Genomic DNA, 22,846 nt, shown 5'->3' with positions numbered 1-22,846 from the left:
GTTCCTCTCCCACAGGAAATCATGATATTTTGTTTTCCAGAGAATGTTTAAACATGTCCCAATGAATATTTTCATATACATCCTTTTCCATCTTTGATGCTTAGCATAATATATAATAAACAATTCTGTACATTGATTTTTTTTATTTAACAGTATATCTTGGAAATGTTTCATGTCAGTGTATTCTTTTTGTAACAAAGGAGTCATTGAATAGCCAAAAGTTTAACTGAGACATTTAAACTGTTTATTTACTTTAGCTCTTTACTATTTATGACTCTTCTACAAATCCCTCAGCTATTCACTTAGCATTTTACTTTTCAGGAAAGTAATCATGGATGGCCCTTTGGGATGCAAATGTAAATGCTGCTTGCATAACACAGTGTCCCATCTGAGAAACCATAAGCTAAAAACAAAATATTCTGAGAGAAAACTGCCATGCACCTTTGGAAAGAAGTAAAATTACCTATGATGAGAATATACAAAGGAAGGGTATCCCAGTGAAAAGAGCTTCCAGCTTTTATAAAATTAAGTTGTCTCAATTCTATCGAAATTTCTTAAGTTTATTCAACTTTAAACTTAATCCTCTAAAATATAGAGCATTAAAATATACCACTTAACCTAAATATTAAATCCAAAATTTCATATATAAAATATCCACTATTAGGCTGTAAAGAAAACCAGATATACTTACGATTAAATGATGACACATATTTATCACCAACAGTAACATATTCCATCTCACTAAAGAGGCCAATCCTCTCCATATCAGTTTTCCCTCCTTCCACAGGCATGGTTGCTTCTTGTGGTGGTATTCTCTATATTGACAACTTCAAAGTGTTCTTTATGGCTATTTCTTTTATAGCAAAATCCTACTTTACATTGAAAAATACAGGAAAAAAAATTTTAAGAAAAAGGCAATTACTAAATTTCAGTCCAAATGACTTTCAGTCTGAGAATTAGCATTCATTATAAAACAATGGTCCCAAACTATGTGGGGAAATAATCTACTTTGTGGGGCTGAAGGGGAGTAACAGCATTCAAAATTATCACCATGAACCCTCCCCTGGATTCTCTGGGTGAAGTATCCACAAATTCCACAGACATGTGTATGACAGCATCTGTCTCATTACCATTCATCTGTTGTAAATGATCAAATTATTACTGTATAGTATAGTATAAATACTGTGTAAACAGCACCTTTCTTTTGAGAAGTTCAAAGTAGATTTAAAAATCATACTTACATAAGGTGGGGGGCACTTTCAGTTTAGATCGAATGATTTAAACACACTGCGTTGTCTCTCATGTGGGAAATTACAACAGTTTTTCACAATGCACAACACATAGAGTTATTATGTGTTATCCTATGCTCTTGAGTTTTCTCAAGTTTAAATGAAAACAAGAAATGTGTCACTGGCGAAATTAGTTCACAAAGGGGTTGGATGGGAAAGGACAATTGTCCAGGCAAGATAAAAACTAAGAACAACAAAACAAATGATAATGCACAATGAATTAAGAGTACTTGTTAAAGGCTAAACTGCAATTGTGAATTTTCTTTTGAAATATCACATTAAACATTCAAGTATTTAGATTTTTTTTTAATTAGACATGTTCTGGAAAGGAAGACAAAAGAGCTAAGGAATATTTGCCTCGATTTCATCATTATATATATATTTAAAAAAAAAATACATACATTTTTAAATAGGCTTCACACCCAGCGTGGAGCCCCAAGCGGGGGGGGGGGGGGGGGGGGGCTTGAACGCACCACCCTGGGATCAAGACCTGAGCTGAGATCAAGAGTGGGTCACTTAACGGACTGAGCCACCCAGGCGCCCCAATAATATTTTTCAAGTACCAACTAGATCTAGGCACTGGGCATACATTCCTGAATAAAACAAACGCTGGCTTATGCTTCCCAATTTATAATCCAAGGTAAGAAACCTTTGCCTTGAATTTCAGTGACACTAAACACACTTGCCTCTTTGGAACTGTGGCTCATCTGAGCATCAACCTTGCTAACGGGTAATATCAAAGGCGCAAGTGAAGACTCCTTTAAACTAAAGCGTAAGAAGATACGCTTCCATTTCCCCCCATTCCAGCTCTTCCTCTGATCAGGTCTGTTTTAAAAGCACACGTCCGTCAGCTGGGATGTGCTACTTCCATTTGCGGCCTGTTTCAAAGCTCCATCCCACTGCCCAACCACAAGAGCTTCCTGTGATGTTACAGGGGCTCAGACGCCTTAAATGGCTCACGAGGTCCGCTATCACCCACACTTGTCACCAGGGGAACCCCACTCCCCGGCCCCTGGGCTCCATTTGTCTTCTTTCAGTTCTCAGAAGAGACTCGCTCCAGCCACAGGACCGTGGCACGCGCTGTTTTCACTTCAGGCGAGTACTTCCCCGTGCTGTCTCCTTTAGCTCCCCCAGTTAAACACTGACGCTTCGGATCGTGTGGCGCAGGGATCACTTCTTTAATTACCTCATACCATGTACTACTTTTTCCAGGCCCTCGCCATGGTTTATCTAATGGGTTATCAGTTCACATACAACGCGTGGGAATCCTTTAATTAACAGCTCTCTTCCCCATTAAACTGTGGGCTCCACGAAGGCAGGAACCGGGCTGCGTTTTGAGTCTTCCCTCCCGCCGCATTTCCAGGGCCTGCGCAGCGCCCGGCACACAAACAAACAAAGCGAGCCACGGAGGGGAGAAGGAAAGGAAAGAAGCTCCCGCCTTGAAATTTTCCACTATTTAACTCTTCTTGAGCGACATTTACAGAATCGTTCATTCATTTAACAAACACTTGGCAAACCCCTCCTCTGGGTAAAGCTCGCTGACAGAAGCTAGGCAAACATTGCAAAGGGCATGGATCCTGGCCCCGGGGAGCTTACAGTCTAAGCAGGCGAGTACGTAAGTCAGTGTAACACAAGAGAATTTGGTAAGGTCCCTCATGCTTAAAGCGCGGAAGGGAGGGGGCGGTGAAGAAGGGGCGGAAAACGTCCGGCTGAGGCGACGGGAAAAAGACTTCCCATCAAGGAAACAGGCTCGGAGTAGGTAGGTATCTAAAGGCCAACACCCTGCGGCCCCGAGGACCAAGTCACCTCTCAGAAGGACACCCGGTCCGACAGCCGAGACCAGGTCGTCTGAGGTCGGGTCCGGGTTAACTCAGCGGCAGGAGCGACAGGTGCTACGAGCCACCTCGCGCAAGCGCTTCCCGCGCGAGGCCTCGCTGCGAAGCCCCTCCGCACGCTCCGCGCACTGCCGATACTGACTGCGGCCGCAGGTGTTTATTGTGACGCGTTGCCTCGGGTACGGGAGAGCTCGTTTCAAGGTACGCTACGGAAGGATATGTGGAGACTTCGAAGCCGCATCCGAGAAACATACATAAAGACTTAAGAGTGTGGGTAGAATGCGAAGGATTCAACCAATAGGATTTACTAAGAAAAGGCTTCTGCTACCCGCCCCATTATCCATCCGCGAGGAGCTGTGGTAAAGTACGCCCCATAACGTTGCTGCGGGGCATGTTGGGAGTTGTAGTCAGCCTTCCCAGGCTCCGCCCTGGAAACGCCACTTCCGGGCCAGCGTGCTGAGCCCTTGCGCGGACGTCCGCGCCCCTGACATAGCCACGTAGCCGACATGGTGAGTACCTCCGCTGGTAGTCGACCCCTGCGTTTCCCCTCGGACTTTCGTAGCCGCCGTGGGTCCAAGCCCTTGAAAGGAGCTGGCACTGCCGAGGCCCACAGTGGCAGCTGCGAACTCGGTGGTTTGGGCCGCCTTTCTCTCGGTGTCTCCCTGGTAGAGCCGGAGGGACACTGCCCCGCACAGCTCAGCCGCGGTTAGGACCTGTGCTCCCCGCGCCTCCTCCTTGTGAATGCATTTTGGGAACGAGGGATTATTTGGCGTCTTTGAAGATTTGAAGTATTGGGCCTGGGAAAGATATGAGTGACTTCCTTCAGAGACTCTATTCCCCTAGCTCCGGTGATGTCGCACTCCCCCGGTTTCCCTCCTGATTGCTCAGCGAGGTCCTCCAAGCCCTATCCTCGTTAAATTGCTCTTGCCTTTTTAACTTTTGTCTTCTTATTTTTCATTGTCATTAAATATTTTTTGTCCACATGGCAACTGTAGAACTCTTCATAGTGCAGATTGTTCAAGTGATTGCCTGATATTTGTATGGTAATATTGTTCTTTAACTGACTTCTTATTGATAACTATTTAGGTGGTTTCCAATTTTTTTTTTATTAAAGTTAAATTTTTACTGAACTTTATTTCCTTAGAACAAATTTCCAGAAGTAGAATTGAGTCTCACTTGTATGAGGATGAATTTGTTTCGTTTTACAATGGAATTTTGGTTCTGTTTGTCTTAGGTGATTTCAGAGACTAGGGATATACTCTTCAGAATAAGAGGAGGCCTTGATCTAGCTTTTCAGCTAGCTACTGCTAATGGTAGGTCTGACCAAAAAAATTCTCCTTTTTTATTATAAAATTGATGGTGAAATATACTGGGATCCTCTTTATTTTGCAAATGAAACTGAGTGAGGATAAACTCAAATCATGTGGTTAGTGAGTTCTGTAAATTGGATTTAAACAGGCACTGTGTTCCAGCACCACTGCTAGCCTGTGAGGCTTCTCTGTGCAAATTAGAAAAAGATATCCCCTTTCTTAAAAAAGCTTCACTGCCCACTGGCAGAAAATTGTCACAATAAATACAAATATCCACAATGAGCGCAATGTAAACAAGGCATGTAGATTTGTACATTGCAGACTTGCACCTGTACATAACCCTGAGTCTCTAGAGCCCACACTCTTGAAAGTTAGGTTGTTTTGGAATGGTATAAGAATTCTATGGGAAAAATATCAGCAGAGTTTGTATCAAGCAAATTCTAGGATGTCTTCCTATCTCTGACTTGGGCTAAGGCCACAAAGAGAAGTAAAGAATATCAGAAGAGGAAGATGGGTTGTGTTTGAAAGGTGTTTCATTTAAGATACCAGAGTGTATCAAGTGCAGATTCCCAGCAGGCATTGGGTGATTTGTATCTGAAATTTAGGGGAGGGTGGGTGGTCAGGACTAGAGAGAAAGAATATCTCTGAAGGATGATCATTAACACCGTGATAATAAATAAAATCACTCATGAAAAGTATGATCAGTGGTGTCAGAAACCACAGACAAGTTCAGAAAGTTATGGAATGAAAAGTGCCAAGTTCCTTGTAGGAGGTCACTAGCTGGCCATCGTTTCCTGGCCCTGTGGAAATAGGAAGGGAGAGAATGCAGAATGTTCTTTCTGACTCATCCCTTTATGCTAAAAAAAAATGGCTCTCAGTCTTGGTCCATTCAAATCCCCACTCCCAAATGAATGAAAGTAAGTCTCTGGGACAGAGACCCAGGCATCAGTAAGCTTTCTGGGTGTTTCTAATGTGCCATCCAGATGAGAACCATCTTACAAAGACTAAATCAAACTCATTTCCAGGCCTATCTTATTAGTAAAGTGTAGTTCTCTAACACGTTAACTTGTGTGGTTAAAGCCTTGTATTTCACAACTCCATATAAATTGAAGCTATACTTTACTATGAACTTATTGCAAAGTATAATTAATCCATTAGTAGATATAATAATATAATTTCAAATGTAAACAAGGACTGCAATACTTTTCCCAAGTAATTAACATATTTGAGTTTGTCTTCTGACTTGATTATATTACTCCTACAATATCAAACTCTTTCAAACATTCAGTGAAGGGAATCATTAATGAGAAAATATAGAGGAAAGAGGTGCTTAACTTTAAAGACATCACAGTTTTTTCAGATTAGTTTACCTCTTGGTCCTTCAGGGATAAACAAGGTAATCCAGGAATTATGTTTGTCTTCTGTAGTATAGCTGAAAATCTTTAAATTTGGCCTTCTGAAACATATCAAGATGTCTTAAAATCTGACTTGTTGTAAGTAATCTTTTCTCTGCCACAACCCCAAGGTATTTATTTATCAAGATATCAGTATGATAGTTAAATAAATACTTTAACCACAAGGTTAAATAGGTTTAGGATTTAAGAATATAAAGCTAAAATAAGTATATATTGTCTTTTTTAAATATATCTTCTTGGGGCACCTGGGTGGCTCAGTCGTTAAGCGTCTGCCTTCGGCTCAGGTCATGATCCCAGGGTGCTGGGATCGAGCCCCGCATCGGGCTCCCTCCTCGGCTGGAAGCCTGCTTCTCCCTCTCCTACTCCTCCTGCTTGTGTTCCTTCTCTCACTGTGTCTCTCTCTGTCAAATAAATAAATAAAAATCTTAAAAAAAAAAATTTTTTTTAAATCTTCTTGAACCATGAAAATGTTTTACATATTCCAAAAGTTATTGTAAACTAAAAAGAAATCCCTGAAAATGAAGTCAAACAAGTGTCAGGTTAACGACACGTTACACAGAAAAAACTTTGACTTTAGAATACAGTACTTTGGTTGTACTGTATTCTTAGTGGGATAGAGTCCAAAGAGAAAAAGAACTACAAAGAAATTTGAATTTTTTTTTATTATTATTATGTTACGTTAATCACCATACATTACATCATTAGTTTTTGATGTAGTGTTCCATGATTCATTGTTTGTGTATAACACCCAGTGCTCTCTCTGTGCAGTACGTGCCCTCTTTAATACCCATCACCAGGCTAACCCATCCTCCCCCCCTCCCCGCTACCCTCAGTTTGTCTTTCAGAGTCCATCGTCTCTCATGGTTCGTCTCCGGCTCCTATTTCCCCCCCTTCATTCTTCCCCTCCTGCTATCTTCTTCTTCCTCTTCCTCTTTTTTCTTTTTTTAACATATATTGCATTATTTGTTTCAGAGGTACAGATCTGTGATTCAGCAGTCTTGCACAATTCACAGCGCTCACCATAGCACATACCCTCCCCAATGTCTATGAAGGAAATTTGAATTTCATTCAACAGTTTTATTGCTATAAGTTATATGGTATTTTGAAAGTAATTGGTGTCCTCATACGTTGCTGGTGGAATACAAAATAGTGCAGCTCCTTTGGAAAACAGTTTGGCAGTTCCTCAAAAGGTTAAACATAGAGTTACCCTGTGACCTAGCAATTTTACTCCTGCATGATCACCTAAGAGAGTTGAAAACATAATGCACACAATAACTTGCACACAAATGTTCATAGCATTATTCATGATAACCAGAAAGCAAAGAGACAATCCATATATGTATCAGCTTGTGAATGGATAAACAAAGTGTGTTGTATCCATTCAGGGGAATATTATTCAGCCATAAAAAGAAATGAAGTACTGATCAATGCTACAATATGAATGAATCTTGGAAATACTATACAGGGTGAAAGGTAGACATGAAAGGACACATAATGTGCAATTCCATTTATAGGATGTGTCCAGAATAGGCAAATCTATGGGGACAAAAAGTAGATTAGTGGTTGCCATGGGTCAGTGTAGGAGGAATGGGGAATGAGTGCTGATAAATATAGGGTTCTTCTGGGGTGATGACAGTGTTTTGGAATTAGATAGTGATGATTGTGAAACTTTGTCAATATGCTAAAAGCAACTGAATTGTATACATTAAAAGGATGAACTTCATGGTCTGTGAATTTTATCTCAATTTTTAAAAAGAAAGGCAAAATGTTTTTTTCAATATTGAATCTGCAGAATAGTTATCTGGGAGTCAATTTTACTGTGTTCTACTTTTGTGTGCTTGGAATCATTCATGTTGAAAAAGTTTAAGATTTTTCTCATTAACTTCTGTTTATTTGCTTTTAATTTAGAAATATTTATCAAGAAAGCACTAAAACATGTGCTGAGTGATCTGTCAACCAAGCTTTCTTCAAATGCACTTGTGTTCAGAATTGGCCACAGTTCAGTGTACATATGGCCTAACAGTGACATAAACACCATTCCAGGAGAACTGAGTGATAATTCTGCTTGTAAGAACATAATGCGCTTTATTCAGTGAGTATGTTTGAAAATTGCTAGAAATGTTTTCAAAATGTCATCTCATATTATAAACATCTTTGTGTATTAAACATCTAGCTTTGAACAGGAAGAAGATACCAAACGAAAATTTATGAGAAAGAAAGACAAAAAGTTATCAAACATGGTAAGCAAATCACCTGTCTTCTTAGTGCTAAAGATCTATAATCCTTGGATTTGGACTGGAGTGAGATCTTAGAGATTATTTAATGCAACTCTCTTATTTTTTACAGATCAGATTATTGAGGTCCAGAAAGAATAAATGACTTGTCAGAGGTTGTATCTCTGTTTTACGTGTCTAAGCTTTTGTTCCATATAAGTACATATCTTAATACATACCTTTTTTGGGATGCTTTCTGTGCTCCCACAAAAATACACAGCTCGAGTATGTTTGCAAATTACTTAAAAATAAATAAAAAGGAACCATTCTGAAACATGACAGAGGCACATTATGCCGTGAGGTAGTAAATAATAAATGATTTACTTCTCTTCACCTCGTTCTTAGTTCTGGTACTTTTTGAACCAGTGTTATTGAGGGCCTGCCATATGCCACAGACTTGGCAAATACTGGAGAGGAAAATTGGAGCTACTTCAGGGGAGGAAGTTGTACGAAGTTAATACACTACCGTGTTTTTCTAGGCTGTTACGGGAAAATAGGGTGGACATGAGGTTGGAGAGCGAGGCGGGGGCCGCTTCAGAAGAAGCAGAACTAAGCCAGCAGCTATGCTAACACAGGAGGGAAGGGATCCAAGAGATATTTAGGGGATAAAATGGATGATCCTTGGAAATGAATTGGATATGGGATGACCATTTTCTTGCTTGGGTAAAGATGGGCGATGGGGAAGATAGGAGGTCAGTTTTGGTCACGTTTGAGACACCAGTGAGATGTCCACATGAGCTGTTAAATTTACGATTGGTAGCTGTTAGATTTAGAGAACCTGTGGGCTCTGGATCAGATGATCTGAGAATTACAAGTAGTTGGAGCTTGACATTTTGAGGAGTACGGGTCGGTTATTTTGTAGAACACTCCTCAGTTGGGGTTTGTTGTCGGCTTCCTCATGACTAGGTTCGGGTGCTGCACTGTTGATAGGAATACGGCCGAAGTAATACCATGTCCTCCTTAGCACATCATGTTAAAGAGGCGTATGCTATCAGCTGGCCTCTGGCATTGGTGATGTTAGCTCTGATCATTGACCTCCCGTGGTGTCTGCTGGTTTTCTTCTCCGGGTGAGGGCACTATTTTTTCCCTCGTAAGTAGTAAGTGTCGCATGGTAAGAGGCTGTCCTATTCTTCACCAAAGTTTTACCCACCAATTCCAGTATCACCTGATAATTTTTTTCTGAATCCAGCATTAACCCGATGGTTACGAAGTGGTGATTTTTCTGTCATTTCCTTCTGCAGTTCTTAGATGACATTATACCATAAGGAAGAGCTTTGTTTTTCCCTTTTTATTTATTATATGCATGGAAGCATAGGTTCCTGTTTTAGGCGGTGAGTTACAGTCTGTTACTCTCCTTCGTTATTTGGATGCTCACGTTTTCCAAGATTTGGCCAGTGAAAGCTGCTTCAGGCTGGCTCCAGTGTCCTTTGGACACTGTATTTTCGAGTACTTCCTACTTCTTCCACAAGATGTTCTAGGCATGTCATGGACTGTCCTCGTTCCAGCTCAGGGATCAGCCGTTTCTCTAAGGAGCACGCACATGTGTACATACCTACCATACGTGTGTACGTATATACACACACAGAGACACACACAGTACATTCCGATTTATCTATGTAAATCATATTTATATTTCCAATTCTATTTCTACCTCACTGAATTCGTAACTTTTTGCCAGTGAAAAACCTGGCTTCCAGTATTCTCAATCTTTTGCCAGATTTGTTCAAAATAGAAAGTATTTTCAGAGTTGTTTTTCCATACCACTGTCAAAATCAAACCTACTAACATAGTTCAGTATTTGTTTATAGTTCTCTATGCCTTTAGGCCAGGGGTTTATAGTTCTAATGTAGGTTTAAAAGTTCCTTTGGTGTGTGGTTATTGTATCTTGTTCATTTGATTTTTTCTTTTCACTTTTAAATCTATACAGAAGTAGAATAATATGTGAATCCTGGTGAACCTACACCAGCTTTAATGTTTATCAACACACAAATGTTTAAAAAGAAAATGTTTATCAACAAATGGTCAGTCTGATTTCATCTTCATCCCCACTCCCTCTCCACCTCTCCTCAGATTATTTTGAAGCAGAGGAGATTTTTTGTTTTAAGATAAGATTTGTGCTTTTAAACAATTTACTGTAAAATAGCTTTATATATGGCCCTTAAAAAGTCATTTCACTGGCCCTTTATATTTAATGTTCAGTGTGCTGTAAGCTGACTGTTACTGTTTATAGCATCAGATAGTAAATATAGATCTTATGCTGGAAATGTCAACCTCTCTGGGAGCCGTAACCCCCATCATTGAAAGAGAAAGCGGAGGACACCACTACATTAGTATGACTTTACCCGTTGATGCAGTTCTATCTGTTGCTCCAGAAGAAACATGGGGAAAGTAAGTATTTTGTATTTCTACTGACACATTTAAATAAGCACTCCTCCCCAGAGTAATCAGAGCCCGTTTTTAAATACCATATAGACATATCCAGGATTGTTGTTATTTTTACTATGATTTATTCCTTGTTTGTTATTAAGCTGAGTCATCTAGTGATTAAATGTTTATTTAGGGGAAGTATGCAGAGACCTAAGAGGTTTTCCCTTTACCTACACATTGGAAATATATAGCCTACTTAATTTTGCATAAATTTAGACTTCACTTAATAATCCTGGTCCAGTCAGGTTTTTTACTGTATTTAGGATATATTAACTCTCCATTCTCATTTATCATAGCCACTATAACTTTTGTTAATGCACTTGAATATTTCCCTCCACAGAGTTCGTAAACTTCTAGTTGATGCAATTCATAATCAGCTAACTGATATGGAGAAGTGCATTTTGAAATATATGAAAGGAACATCTATTGTGGTCCCTGAACCATTGCACTTTTTATTGCCAGGGGAAAAAAATCTTGTGACAATTTCATATCCATCAGGAATTCCAGATGGTCAGCTGCAGGCCTATAGAAAGGTAATACCAAGGAGTGCCTGGGTGGCTCAGTCGGTTAAGCATCTGCCTTCTGCTTGGGTCATGGTCCCAGTCCTGGGGTCGGGCTCCCTGCTCCGTGGGGAGCCTGCTTCTTCCTCTCCCTCTGCCACTCTCTCTCTGTCAAATAATAAAATCTCAAAAAAAAGGGGGAAAGAAGGAAAAGTAAAGCCAATACACTTATTCTTAGAAAAACTATGACCATCATTCATTTTATGTTTACTTAAACATTCCTAATAAATGGAACTTATTTTATGATTTAATATGAAAGTAGAATCAGACTACTATTTTTACGTGTTACTCAATTTCTGTTGACCTATAACTTTTTTAAAAGTATGTTAGTGAAAATATATGCTAAACCATATGTAACATTTTGATTTCAGACACTCAGTGTGGTTCATATGTTCTGTGAAATTTTTCCATAATGAAATACAGAAATGAAAAGATGCTTACATGCCTTGAGCTGCTGCTGAGTGTTTATAAATAAATTCCTTTTCCCTTCCGTTACTTTCAGATTTGTGAAAGAGACAAGATTACAGTTAGGGAAGGAAAGTTAGGATTTATGCTAATTCTAATTAGGATTTATGGTAATACTTTACCCCCCACCTCTCAGGGTTATTTGGGTTTTATTAGAGGCATTTTGAAGAAAGCATGATCAGCATTCAAAGAACTGAGATTTATTAATGAAATGACTGGTTTTGGAGTGCATATTTTTGATGTGTGTTCTTGCCTGGCACCCATCAAATTATACCAGGGGAGCATCTTCCACATCCATCCCTGGGAGGAGGGGAGTCCTGTAACGCTCTGCTCTGTCTGTAAGTGCTGGTGGACTTGACCTGCAGAGGTGCCAGATGATCCCATTCCTGCTGCGAGAGTACTTAGGAGACACGAAAACAAAAATGTCAGACTTTACAGAGGAAGGGTCACGTTTTTATACAGTTGGGAAAATTTTGCATTTTAAGCATGTATGCGTATTTTAATTTTGATGCCATATTGGTTGGTTCCCCACCATCAATTTCTCCTCCAGAATTTACTCACCACCCCTTGTATTTGTTAAGTACTTTAAGCGTGACTTTTCAGAATGCTGTCATGTAAATCTGTCATTGTTAATTATAATTTACTCATTTTACAAGGCTGTTTCAAAACCAGTCTTTAGCCTGGATGTATTTTAACAGACTGTGTTATGATAAATAATTAATTTGAAATTATGTGACTTCTCTCACTCTCACAAATTACAGTCGACCCTTGAATAACACAGGTTTGAACTGCAAGAGTCCACTCGTACACAGATTATTTTCAGTAAATACAGTATAGCACTGTAAATGTATTTTCCCTTCCTTACTATTTTCTTAATAACATTTTCTTTTCTGTAGCTTACTATATTGTAAGAATACAGTATGTAGTACATATACAAAATATGTATTAATCATTAACGTGTGTATGTTCTCGGAAGCCTTCCAGTCAACAGTAGGCTATTCAGTTTTTGAGGAGTCAAATCTACATTTTCGACAGTGTGAGGGCTCAGTGCCTCTAATACCCACATTGTTCAAGGCTCAACTGTGTTCTCATTTTTTCTGTGTTCCCTTCCAGTTTCTACCCATATCCATGGAAAAACATACATAACTCTCATTTGGTTTTAGTTTAAATCTCACCCTGTTCGACCTTAGTGAATTATATTAAAAGTATGTTTGATAACTTTTATAGCCAATATATAGTTAATTTTGTTTTCTGTTCTTTAGTTTGAATTTGTTTACTGATGAGCGAGGAGTCTGAGTTATTTAACTTTTTCTCTTCTATTGATTTCTGATTTCATTTAGGAATTACATGACCTCTTCAATCTGCCTCATGACAGACCGCATTTCAGAAGGTCTAATGCTTATCATTTTCCAGATGAACCATACAAAGATGGTTACATTAGAAATCCACATACTTATCTCAATCCACCTAACATAGAGACTGGTATGGTGAGTTTAATAATTATTTACGGAGTCAATTGATGATCCGTGTCAGTGGTGATTTTTTTGTGTGTATCCAGTGGAAGTTTTAAGGATTGATTCAGAATGTGTGTCATCTCTAAAACAAAATTTACCACCTGTTTCTTATAATAACCGTTGCTTAAAATAGCAGTATTCACAATAGTCTAAAAAGGTCAGAAATAGTTTGTACCACAGTTTTCCTATGGAAATTCCATTCCCTAATTTATTTAAAGGCTGATCCCCATTTATTTTCATTCTGAACCTGAGAAATCACACTAATTAAAGAGCATGATTCATTATTACTTTTTATTCTTTGCTGGATTTCATTTGCTAACATTTTTAAGATTTTTGCGTATGTGTTCATGAATAAGATTGGCTTCTGAATTTCTGTCCTCACATTGTTCTTATTTCATTGTGTCAGTAATATCCTGGATCATTGAAAGAGTTGGGGAGCATTCCCTTTTTTATTTTTTTAATTTTCTAGAGGAGTTTCTGTAGGATCGGCATGATAGTTTTTTGATCATTTGGTTAAACTTACCTATAAAATAGTTTATGCTTAGCATTTTCTTGGTGAGAATATTTTTAATAAGATTTAATTTTATTAATGGTTATAGGACCTTTTTCATTTTTCTAAGTTCTATTTACCTAGGTCTTAGTCTCTTCTGTAGTTGTAGTGATTTTTTTTCATTCTTTATATCATTTTTGTGCCTTTTTTTTTTTAAGTTTTGGCTTTATTGACCCCCTTTATTGTAACTTCTATATTGTTTCATCAATTTTTTGCTCTTCACTTTCTTCTTCCTTTACCTTCTTTGATTAGTTGTTTTTCTTCTCACTTCTTAAGTTGGGCATTTTGCATATTGTTAATCTTTTTTATTCTCTAAGGTTTTAAATTTCAAGCAAAGTACTGTTTTCACTGATTTAATTTGAGGTATTTTAGTTTTATTCAGTTCTAGGTATCTTCACACCTCTATTACGATTCTTCTTTAACCCATGTGTTATTTCAAAGTGTTTTTTAACATCCAAATATATTAGAATTTATTTATGTAGGTATGTGTGTATGTATTTTTACTGATTTCTGACTCTTTTGCCTGCTGGTCAGAAACAATTTTTATGTGATACAGATTCTGAAATTTGTTGAGATATATTCATTTCCTCTGGATGCTATAGAAACCACAGATTTGGTAGCTTAAAGCGACAAAGATGTATTCTCTCAGTTGTGGAGGCCACCAGTCTGAAATGCCTAGAATGAGGCTGAAATCAGGTGTCAGTGTGGTCATGCTCCCGGCAAGGGCTTTGGGGAGAATCCACCCCGTGCCTCTTCCAGCTGTGGTGGCTGCCCGCGCTCCTTGGCTGCATCACTCCCGTCAGTCTCTGTGGTCACCTTGCCGCCTCTTCTCCTCTGGTGTCACATTTCCCTCTCCACTCTCTCACAAGGATGCTTGTGGTTGCATTTCAGGCACACCTTGGATGGTCCAGGAAAATTTCCCATATGTTAAGATCTTTAATTTAATCACATCTGCAGAGATTCCCCTAACCCCCCCCCCTTTTTTTTTTGCTTTTTGACCATATAAGGTAGCCTTTACAGGCTCCAGGGATTAGGAGATAGATACCATTTGGGGACCATTTTGCCACCTACCACAATGTTCTAGCTAAAAATTTTCTGTTTGTGCTTGAGAAGAAAATATATTGTCTAATTGTTGGATGAGGATTCTATATTTGTCCATACTACTTACCTAATTTTTAAAAAAATATTACCTTACACCAGTTTGTGAGGAAAAAAAACACATGAGTATTCTTAATATTATACTACAAGAATAGAAGTTATATGATCTTGGCCTTTATTTAAGGATATTTAAAATAGCATACCTGGGCTGTAATCAATGGCAGGTTTACAAAATTGGAGAAATATTCTTCATATGTCCCATTATATGGCCCCTTTGTTCATTTCTTTATTCCTTCCTTCATCATTTATTCAGTAAACATTCATTGACTATTAACCGTTTGCCAGACCCACTGTAGAAGCTTAGGCCCAGAAAGAAATAAGACACAATAGTTCCCCTTATCAAACTCACTTATTAGTGTGGTTAAGCAGAGATTTAAAAAGTAATAAGTAAGGTGTCAAGTGGTGCTTTGAAAAATAAAAAAATAAAGCAGAATAGAGTGACAGCCAGGGCAGGAGGTGGGTGGTGAGGGAGTAAAGCATGCCATTTTTAGGTTGGACGATCCTGGAAGGCCTCTGACATTTGAGCAGAGACCTGAGTGAAGTAAGGGTGCAGAGCTGCAAATTCTTTGGGAAAAGTGTTCTAGGCAGAGCAAACCATTAGGCTCTGACATCAGATTGCCCCGGGCATATCTGAACCTAAAGCAGAGCAAACAACCAGGGGAAAGTGGTACAAGATGACATTGGAGAGGAGGCCAGAGGGCAGGACTTGCCAGGCCTTAGAGCCTATGATAACGACTCTGGACATTTAATAAAAAGCCAAGAAAGTATCATGTTCGACTACAGTTCTCTGAAGGCATTTTTGTAAGGAAGTAACAGTCTGGCTCTGAGAACAGTAAACTTGTCTTGGATGTATGTATGTATAGAATATGTGCATCTATCTTAAGTTAATATGTTACTATATTCTTTTTATATAGATTTTTGTGGTCCAGGGCATTTATGGTTATCATCACTATATGCAGGACCGGATGGATGACAATGGCTGGGGCTGTGCTTACCGATCTCTGCAGACAATCTGCTCTTGGTTCAAACACCAAGGCTACACAGAGAGATCCATTCCAACACACAGGGAAATTCAGCAGGTACAGAACATGCCATTTAAAATTCTAATCAATCGTACATTTCATTAGCCTTAATATACTATTAATAATGATTATTACCTTGTGGTACGGACTTATTTCTGTTTTGAAGGGGAAAAAAAAACATACTCGTAATCAGGGAAAAGGTCCTAAAAGTGGTTTTTAATAGCTGTTTCGTGTGGATTTTTTGTGTTTTTAACTACACAAAGGCTCTAGTTGATGCTGGGGACAAACCAGCAACGTTTGTTGGATCACGGCAATGGATTGGATCTATCGAGGTACAGCTGGTACTGAACCAACTGATTGGTGTAACTTCAAAAATACTGTTTGTCAGGTGAGGACACTTTAAGAAATTAGTGATATCATTTCAAAGCAAATTTGTCATTTTATTAAAAAAGAGGAAAATTATATATTGTTCTCCTTTCTCTTCCTCCTCACTGTTTTTACTTTCTCTCCTCCACATTGCCTCATTGCTTTACAAATCTCATTTTTTAAACCCTGAATTTTTTGGTTATTTTTTTAGAAGGCTTTGAGTTGATGAGTAAACTTTGCAATATATACTTGCATGGTGTAGACCTAATTTAGCCAAGAAGAGGAACACTTGGAAATATGTCAACTTTGACTAGAGTTACAGAAAATCAACTTTTTGTTTATCCTCAAGTCTTTAAAAAGTCTTAAAAGGAAAAAATCAAACGTTGATCTATGACTGCCCTTTTTGTGTACCTCCTGGCCTTTTTCCTCTTAAGATGCCAATAAACTAATAATGTGTCCAAATAATATATTCGTTTTTTTCCCAGTACAGTTTAGCCATAAGTCTGGCATGAAAATATGAGCAAATATTCAGGTTGTGATTGTAGGGTCCTGGGATTGAGCACTGTGTCAGGCTCTGCGCCCAGTGTGGAGTCTGCTTGAAATCCTCTCTCGCTCACTCTCTCTAAAGTAAATAAATCTTTAAAAAAAATAAAATATGAGCAAATATTAACTAAATAAGATTGATTTCTATGACAGTAACTAGCTTATTCCTTATTAGTGAGCTTATGTTTTAAATACTTTTTCTATTACAATAACCTCAATAGATACAGTAACGTTATCCTTTTTTGTCCGTGTGCTTATGACCAAGGACGTATGATTTCACAATTGCAGTTTGGATTGTCTGTGGAAACCAGAGCTGACAAATAAATGATAGATTAAGTAGTGAAGCATATGGTGATTCAAAAGTGAACGTTTTGGCACAATGAAACTTTATACGTTCCTTACTGAGCAAGAGCTAAGGATTAGCCACTACCTGGCACCTCCAGTCTCAAAAAATAATCTCCCTTCATCTGGCCATCTTTCTTTCTTCACAAAAGTACAAATCATATCGGACATTGAAATATTCCCTAAAATAATATGTTGTACTTGAAAACATTTTGCAGTTTTCACTTTGGCCTCACAGATACCATCTCTTTTGGTCCCAAATCTCCCGTCACGTAGACAGGGCAGGGGTGATTGGTCCCAGTGTAAAGATGAGGAGGTACAGACTGAGTCTGATGGCAAGTAGACAGAACCCAGGACTTAAAACTCATTCTTTTGAAATCAGATCCACCCATAAGAGCCCCATGGCCATCAAGGTGACCACTTTCACTCATCTGTTAAAAATCCTTCTTTATGCAGTTCCGGGAGCAAAGAAGCAAGGTCTTCTTGCTTCTTTCCTAACACATTTAGTGGCCTTAAACACTTTGAGAGGTTATGGTGCTTTAAATTGCTCTCAAGTCAGTTCCCTACCACTTAATGTTATTTAAATTTATTTCATGTTTTTTTCAATAACTAAAAGAAAACAGAATGGTAGAAAACACTGGCTCCCAAACTCCTTCTTTGACCTTAGTGTGAGAAATCGTTCATCTGATGGAAAATGGTTTCTTTCTAGCCAAGGTTGTGAAATGGCCTCTCAAGGACGGGTGCTGGCTGATCATTTCCAGACTGCAGGAACTCCAGTCATGATCGGTAAGGTGTTTTGGACATCTCTGGCTCTTTGGGTAAAGAGAATATATACAATTTATTGTTGATATAAATAATGTCACATAAAATCAGTCATTTTTAAACATTTTAAAATTAGCTTTCATACTGTACATACTGACCTCTGGATATTTATTTTTCAATTTTTAAGGTGGGAAGAAAGTTATAAGAAAGATTGTAATAACCAGAAGTAAAGGCTAAGAAGAGAAGTGATAACTGTTGAAATATTTAAAGAGTGGAGAACAGTATAGAAAATAGGCCATGGTCACTCGGTTGAGCCTACTGAGTCCTGGTGCTGTCTCTAACGTGGCTGGCTGTGTGGCATTATACAAATTGCTTCACCTCTCTGGGCTTTATTTGTAAAGGGGATCAGATGAGTTGATCTAAATGTTGATGATTCTGTGAAGAATAAGACTTGATCTGAGATGACAGAAGGCAGACTTAGTCTGGTATGTAAGATACGCAGGCCAACAGATTTAGCAGAGTATCAGGAGGACCTGAATGGGTAGATGGGCTGTCCCACGGGAGGCACTCAGAGCAGAGGCAACATTGCCTGTGTGCTGAGAGAGGGCCTCACAGCAGTGATTGTGATCCTCCTGTAGCCCTTTCTAAATCCATTGTAGGTAATTCCATGGATATGGTAGTGGAATAGAAACCTGATATGAGTACAGATATGACTGTATTTTTCCAATTTTAAAGATATAATTTTTATCTTCTCAGGGTATACTTGACATTGTCTGTGGTCTTTTACAATATAGGCTAGTCACCTTTAATGGTGTGTTAGATCAATTAATAGGCCAAATAATCTTCTTAAATTGAAATTGAGTGGCACCTGGGTGGCTTAGTCATTAAGCGTCTGCCTTCAGTTCAGGTCATGATCCAGGTATCCTGGGATCGAGCCCCGCATCGGGCTCCCTGCTCAGTGGGAAGCCTGCTTCTCCCTCTCTCGCTGTCTCTGTCAAATAAATAAAATCTTTAAAAAAAAGAAATTGAGTAAGAAGTTGAGATTCATATATGCCCTCTCATATTTCACATTTCCCTTGCTGTAGGGGGAGGAGTTTTGGCCCACACAATACTAGGAGTGGCATGGAATGAGCTTACAGGGCAGATAAGATTTCTGATTTTAGATCCACATTATACAGGCGCTGAAGATCTACAGGTTATTTTGGAAAAGGTAAGTATCTTTTTAACACAAATTTAGATGCAAGGCAAAGAACCCAGAAGCAAAGGAGAACAAACTGGCCATTAACAGACTATAAACCAAGGGCTGTGATATACACTATCAGGAGGTATTCTAGGGCTGTGAGGACTATCTGTCTGGATAGAGACACTATCCAGGTCCCAGAGGGAACTAAAGTGAATTGCAAAGAACAAAATTCAGATTAGATTTATGAAGACTTTCTTCATAAAGTTATTAAACTTAATAATGGAACAAAGAGCTTATAAATATATTCTTTTGGAGATGTTACAGCTTTGCATAAACAAATGTATTGAGATAGAGTGGATTAAATAACCTTTATAATTGTATTATTAACCAAAAATAAGTAGTATGTTGGACATTATGGAGGCTTGACTACGTCTAATATTATATATAATTTATTCTCATTCTAGAAAGGATTTGAATTTGAGACAAATTTAAGAGTATTCGTAGATACTTAGAATACCAGTTAAAAGAGGTATAAATTTAACTTAATGTATAGGCAGCTAATTCTCACATGTGAAAACTCATACTAAAACTTTAGAAGGCAAGTATAGTAAGACATAACTTGAATTTTAACTTCTATATTTTTTGCCAAATATATTAAAATTACAAAGAAGGCATACAACTTTTTCAGCCACAAACCAATGAATATATCCTACTATTACCCACTACCCTTCATTTTTCTCATGTTGTCACTTAAGTCAACATCATTAATACCAATAAAAAGCCGCCTCTGAATTTTGAAGTTGTAGTATAATTAGGTCATTTTTTTTTTTTTAAAGCACAATTCCTAGGGATTTGGGTGGTTTAGCATTGAAATTCATTGGTGAGACACTTTCAGAAGTTGAACAGAATGTAACTGCATGAAGTTACCAAAGCCCTAAGAATGAGGGGTTTAGTACATAAAGAGCTTTGGTGTGTGTGTGGCTGAATTCTTTTATAGCCCAGTTTAGTAAACTATTTTGCCAGCGATAAGACTATAAATACAGGAGATAAATGTGTCCTGCTTTTATCTTTCAAGGCATTTGGACTTGGAAATCTATGAAATGTTTTCTGCCGGCACATGGAAATGGGAGCAGTATTTACTCTCTTTCTGTAGCCAAGTGGTCCCTCACTCATCATTAAGTACTAATACATGCCATCCACTGTCCGAAGCAATGGGCTATTGAAAAAGGTCTTTAAGAAGCTCTTAGTCTACTGTAAAAGACAAAAGAGATCCGAAAAGTATTCCCCAGAAAAAATATGGTTATCGAAGGTAGAGTTTACAAGGCTGACCAGTAGAGGGATCCCTTAGAGACCGTGAAAGGAGAGCAGGCCATGTTGCCAGAACTACGGCAGTTTGGGCAGTTTTGACATGGTCAGAGCCGGCGAGGAGGGATAGGCAAGGGCTAAAACTGTGAGCCAGGCCGAGAAGCAGAGCATTTAGATTTTAACTCAGAGGCAATGAGGAGCCTTCATTATTTTAATGAGAGGTATGATTACTTCTTTCTGGCTGGTTTGAGGAACTTCGCAGTAGATGGAATTGTCTAGATAGGGTTTTCTGAAGCAGTTGGATAGAATAAGGCGTTGTCCCTGATTACTTTCTCTGAGGATTGTACTGTCCTTCTTTGCTAGTTAGATTTCTGTAGAGTTTTCAATTGTAGAAAACCCTCTGCCCTTTTAGCACGTATAAGGAACTACGAAGCCAAGGCCTGGCCATCACTAGTATTGACTCTCACTTGACTCGAGAATCTAGAGCAGTGTCTCAGAGCCTGGGCTGCTGTAACAGAACACCATAGCCTGGGTGGCTTATAAACAATAGAAATGTATTCCTCACAATTCTGGGGGCAGGGAAATCCAAGGCACCAGCAGGTTTGGTCTGGTGAGCCCCACTTACGAGTTCACAGACAGCAGTCTTTCTCACTGTATCTACACAAAGTGGAAGGGGCCTCCTTAATGAAGGCACTAATCCCATTCATGAGGGCTCCACTCTCATAACCTAGTCACCTCCCAGAGGTCCCACCTCCAAATACCATCATGTTAGAGACTAGCTCCTAGCTTTCAACATGAATTTTGGAAGGACACAAACATTCAGTCTAGCAAGGACTGTAGGGACAGTTGTGCCTCTGCTTGACCTCTCTTTACCCTCTTGTGGAACTTTCCTGTTTGAAGTTCCCAGACTAGTCGCCTCGGGGAGAAAGAGCGTAACTCCCCTATCTACTCCCATCAGTTTCTGGTTTGGGCACCCTCTCTACCCACTTCTCTTTATAAAATAATTTGAGTCTGGTTACCTGGAAAAGGCCTAAAAGATTAAAACAGAAAGTATAAGCCTTTATTCATCATTAAGAAAACAGATTTTAGGACATTGAATTTATTAGAAAAAGTTTTGCTTAAAAAGATAATAAAAAAGCTTATTTACATAAAGAAACAGGTCTCAAAGACAAAAAAAAAAAAAAAAACCACAAATTTTGTGGTTACCTGGGGGCAGATAGGACTGATGGAGGACTTTTTATTTTCATTTGAACTTTGATAATGTGGATCTTATTTTTGCAATCGGAGAAAGAAAAATGCAAAAATTAAAGAGCGTCTCTACTCAACCCTCCAGCCTCCACACTAAAAAATAGAGCTAACACACTATCTTCTGTAGAAACCATGAACTTTAGCTCTAGGTCACTGCCAGAATACGCAGCAGCTTCTGAGTTAGTTAGGCTAAGGGGTAAGACCACACTACTTGTCACTCACCCAGTGGTATTTATTTTAAGAGTTCTAGCTGGCCTCCTCACAAGTATTTTGTGAGCAAAACATTTCATTTCAGGTAACTCAGACTAGTCATCAGCTGGGTCTTTAAGAAAATAAATCAATGGCCCTAGAAGAGATGTTGTGAATTTGTATTCACAGTGAGACTTCATTTGAAAGTAATTTTCTCTGCTGGGGAAAAACGATGGAAAAGAATGGAAAGTGGAAGGATTATAGCCTGAGGACAGTGAAGGGCAATTCAAGAGGCCAGCACAGATTTCTCCCTGCCACATCTCCTCGCAGCTAAGATGCACAGCGTGGTCCCTAAGACAGCCTTTAAAGGACTGCTAAGAAAAACAGATGGCCAATTCAACTATGACCTACCTGCCATTGACTGCCAGAATTATAAAACTTAGACTCAGTGAAAATGTGGTATTTGGGAGGCGCCTGGCTGGCTCAGATGGTTAAGTGTCTGCCTTTGGCTCAGGTCATGATCTCAGGGTCCTGGGATCGAGCCCTGCTCAGGGAGCCCACTTCTCCCTCTCCCTCTACTGTTCCACCTGCTTGTGCTCTCTTGCTCTGTGTCAGATGAATAAAATCTTAAAAAAAAAAAAAAAGATATTTAAAAAGTGATATTTGGAGTAACAGTTACCCTAAGGAAGCTTTTTCTTTTTTATCAATTCTATGATTAAATACAGTTAAAATTTTTTTAACTCTCTCTGAAATGGACTCAAGTATGTTACTTTCCTATGCTTTATAGGAGTTCAAATCTTTGAGTTATATAGGTAGTCTTATTCCGGGATCCAGCTGACAGAATGGGATTGTAAAATGTTACAGTTGTGATCATGTAATCCTATAATCTAGTAAAAGGTTTTCCTTTCCCTTCTCCCAAATCTAGGGCTGGTGTGGATGGAAGGGCCCAGACTTTTGGAACAAAGATGCTTACTATAATTTATGTCTTCCTCAGCGACCAAATATTTTTTAAAATATCTTGGACTCAAAGGCTGTAGTAAAGTTGTATTATAAATTTGTTAATAAAGACTAAGTTTAACTTCAGTTTAAA

At 38.7% G+C, this 22,846-nt stretch overlaps 2 protein-coding genes across 7 annotated transcripts in view; one reads left to right on the top strand and one right to left on the bottom strand.

The window, feature by feature from the left end:
- The window catches only part of CFAP96 (cilia and flagella associated protein 96), a 17,094-nt gene extending 13,619 nt beyond the window's left edge, over positions 1–3,475 (bottom strand). The window contains exons 1-2 of one of the 4 annotated variants that reach the window (XM_088020919.1): positions 1,976–3,475; positions 692–869 (exon numbers count right to left, since the gene is read on the bottom strand). In XM_088020919.1, coding sequence (XP_087877045.1) covers positions 692–791 — 100 coding nt within the window. In that variant the 5' untranslated portion in view covers positions 792–869; positions 1,976–3,475. Of the gene's footprint in view, positions 1–691; positions 1,725–1,975 lie in introns of those variants that run through there. The other 3 variants (XM_028099713.2, XM_028099711.2, XM_028099710.2) reach the window with 3 other exon arrangements.
- Positions 3,312–22,846, top strand: UFSP2 (UFM1 specific peptidase 2). 3 transcript variants are annotated; one of them, XM_028099708.2, is made up of 12 exons: positions 3,312–3,633; positions 4,359–4,437; positions 7,758–7,941; positions 8,023–8,089; positions 10,353–10,510; positions 10,890–11,082; positions 12,915–13,061; positions 15,756–15,875; positions 16,082–16,206; positions 17,779–17,855; positions 18,917–19,041; positions 22,682–22,846. In XM_028099708.2, exons 1-12 carry the CDS (start codon positions 3,631–3,633, stop codon positions 22,766–22,768), a joined length of 1,365 nt encoding a protein of 454 aa, XP_027955509.1. In that variant the 5' UTR covers positions 3,312–3,630; the 3' UTR covers positions 22,769–22,846. The 3 variants fall into 3 exon arrangements, with proteins under 3 accessions (XP_027955509.1, XP_027955510.1, XP_027955508.1); XM_028099707.2 differs by having other exon boundaries at positions 3,316–3,633; positions 15,711–15,875; XM_028099709.2 differs by lacking the exon at positions 18,917–19,041 and having other exon boundaries at positions 3,313–3,633; positions 15,711–15,875.

This window comes from Eumetopias jubatus, unplaced genomic scaffold, assembly GCF_037043125.1.
Source record: "Eumetopias jubatus isolate StellerSeaLion01/CBP00866 unplaced genomic scaffold, mEumJub1_p1.0 scaffold_2, whole genome shotgun sequence".
NCBI classification, from domain to species: Eukaryota; Metazoa; Chordata; class Mammalia; order Carnivora; family Otariidae; genus Eumetopias; species Eumetopias jubatus.
Note: the sequence above shows the minus strand (reverse complement) of the source record. Positions and strands in the feature narration are given on the sequence as shown.

What these genes read in the sequence shown, in the direction of transcription:
- UFSP2 (XM_028099707.2), top strand. An exon ending in ACAAAAAGTTATCAAACATG is followed by an intron (nt 8,090 to 10,352) that starts GTAAGCAAATCA and finishes TACTGTTTATAG; the next exon opens with CATCAGATAGTAAATATAGA. An exon ending in CTAACATAGAGACTGGTATG is followed by an intron (nt 13,062 to 15,710) that starts GTGAGTTTAATA and finishes CTTTTTATATAG; the next exon opens with ATTTTTGTGGTCCAGGGCAT.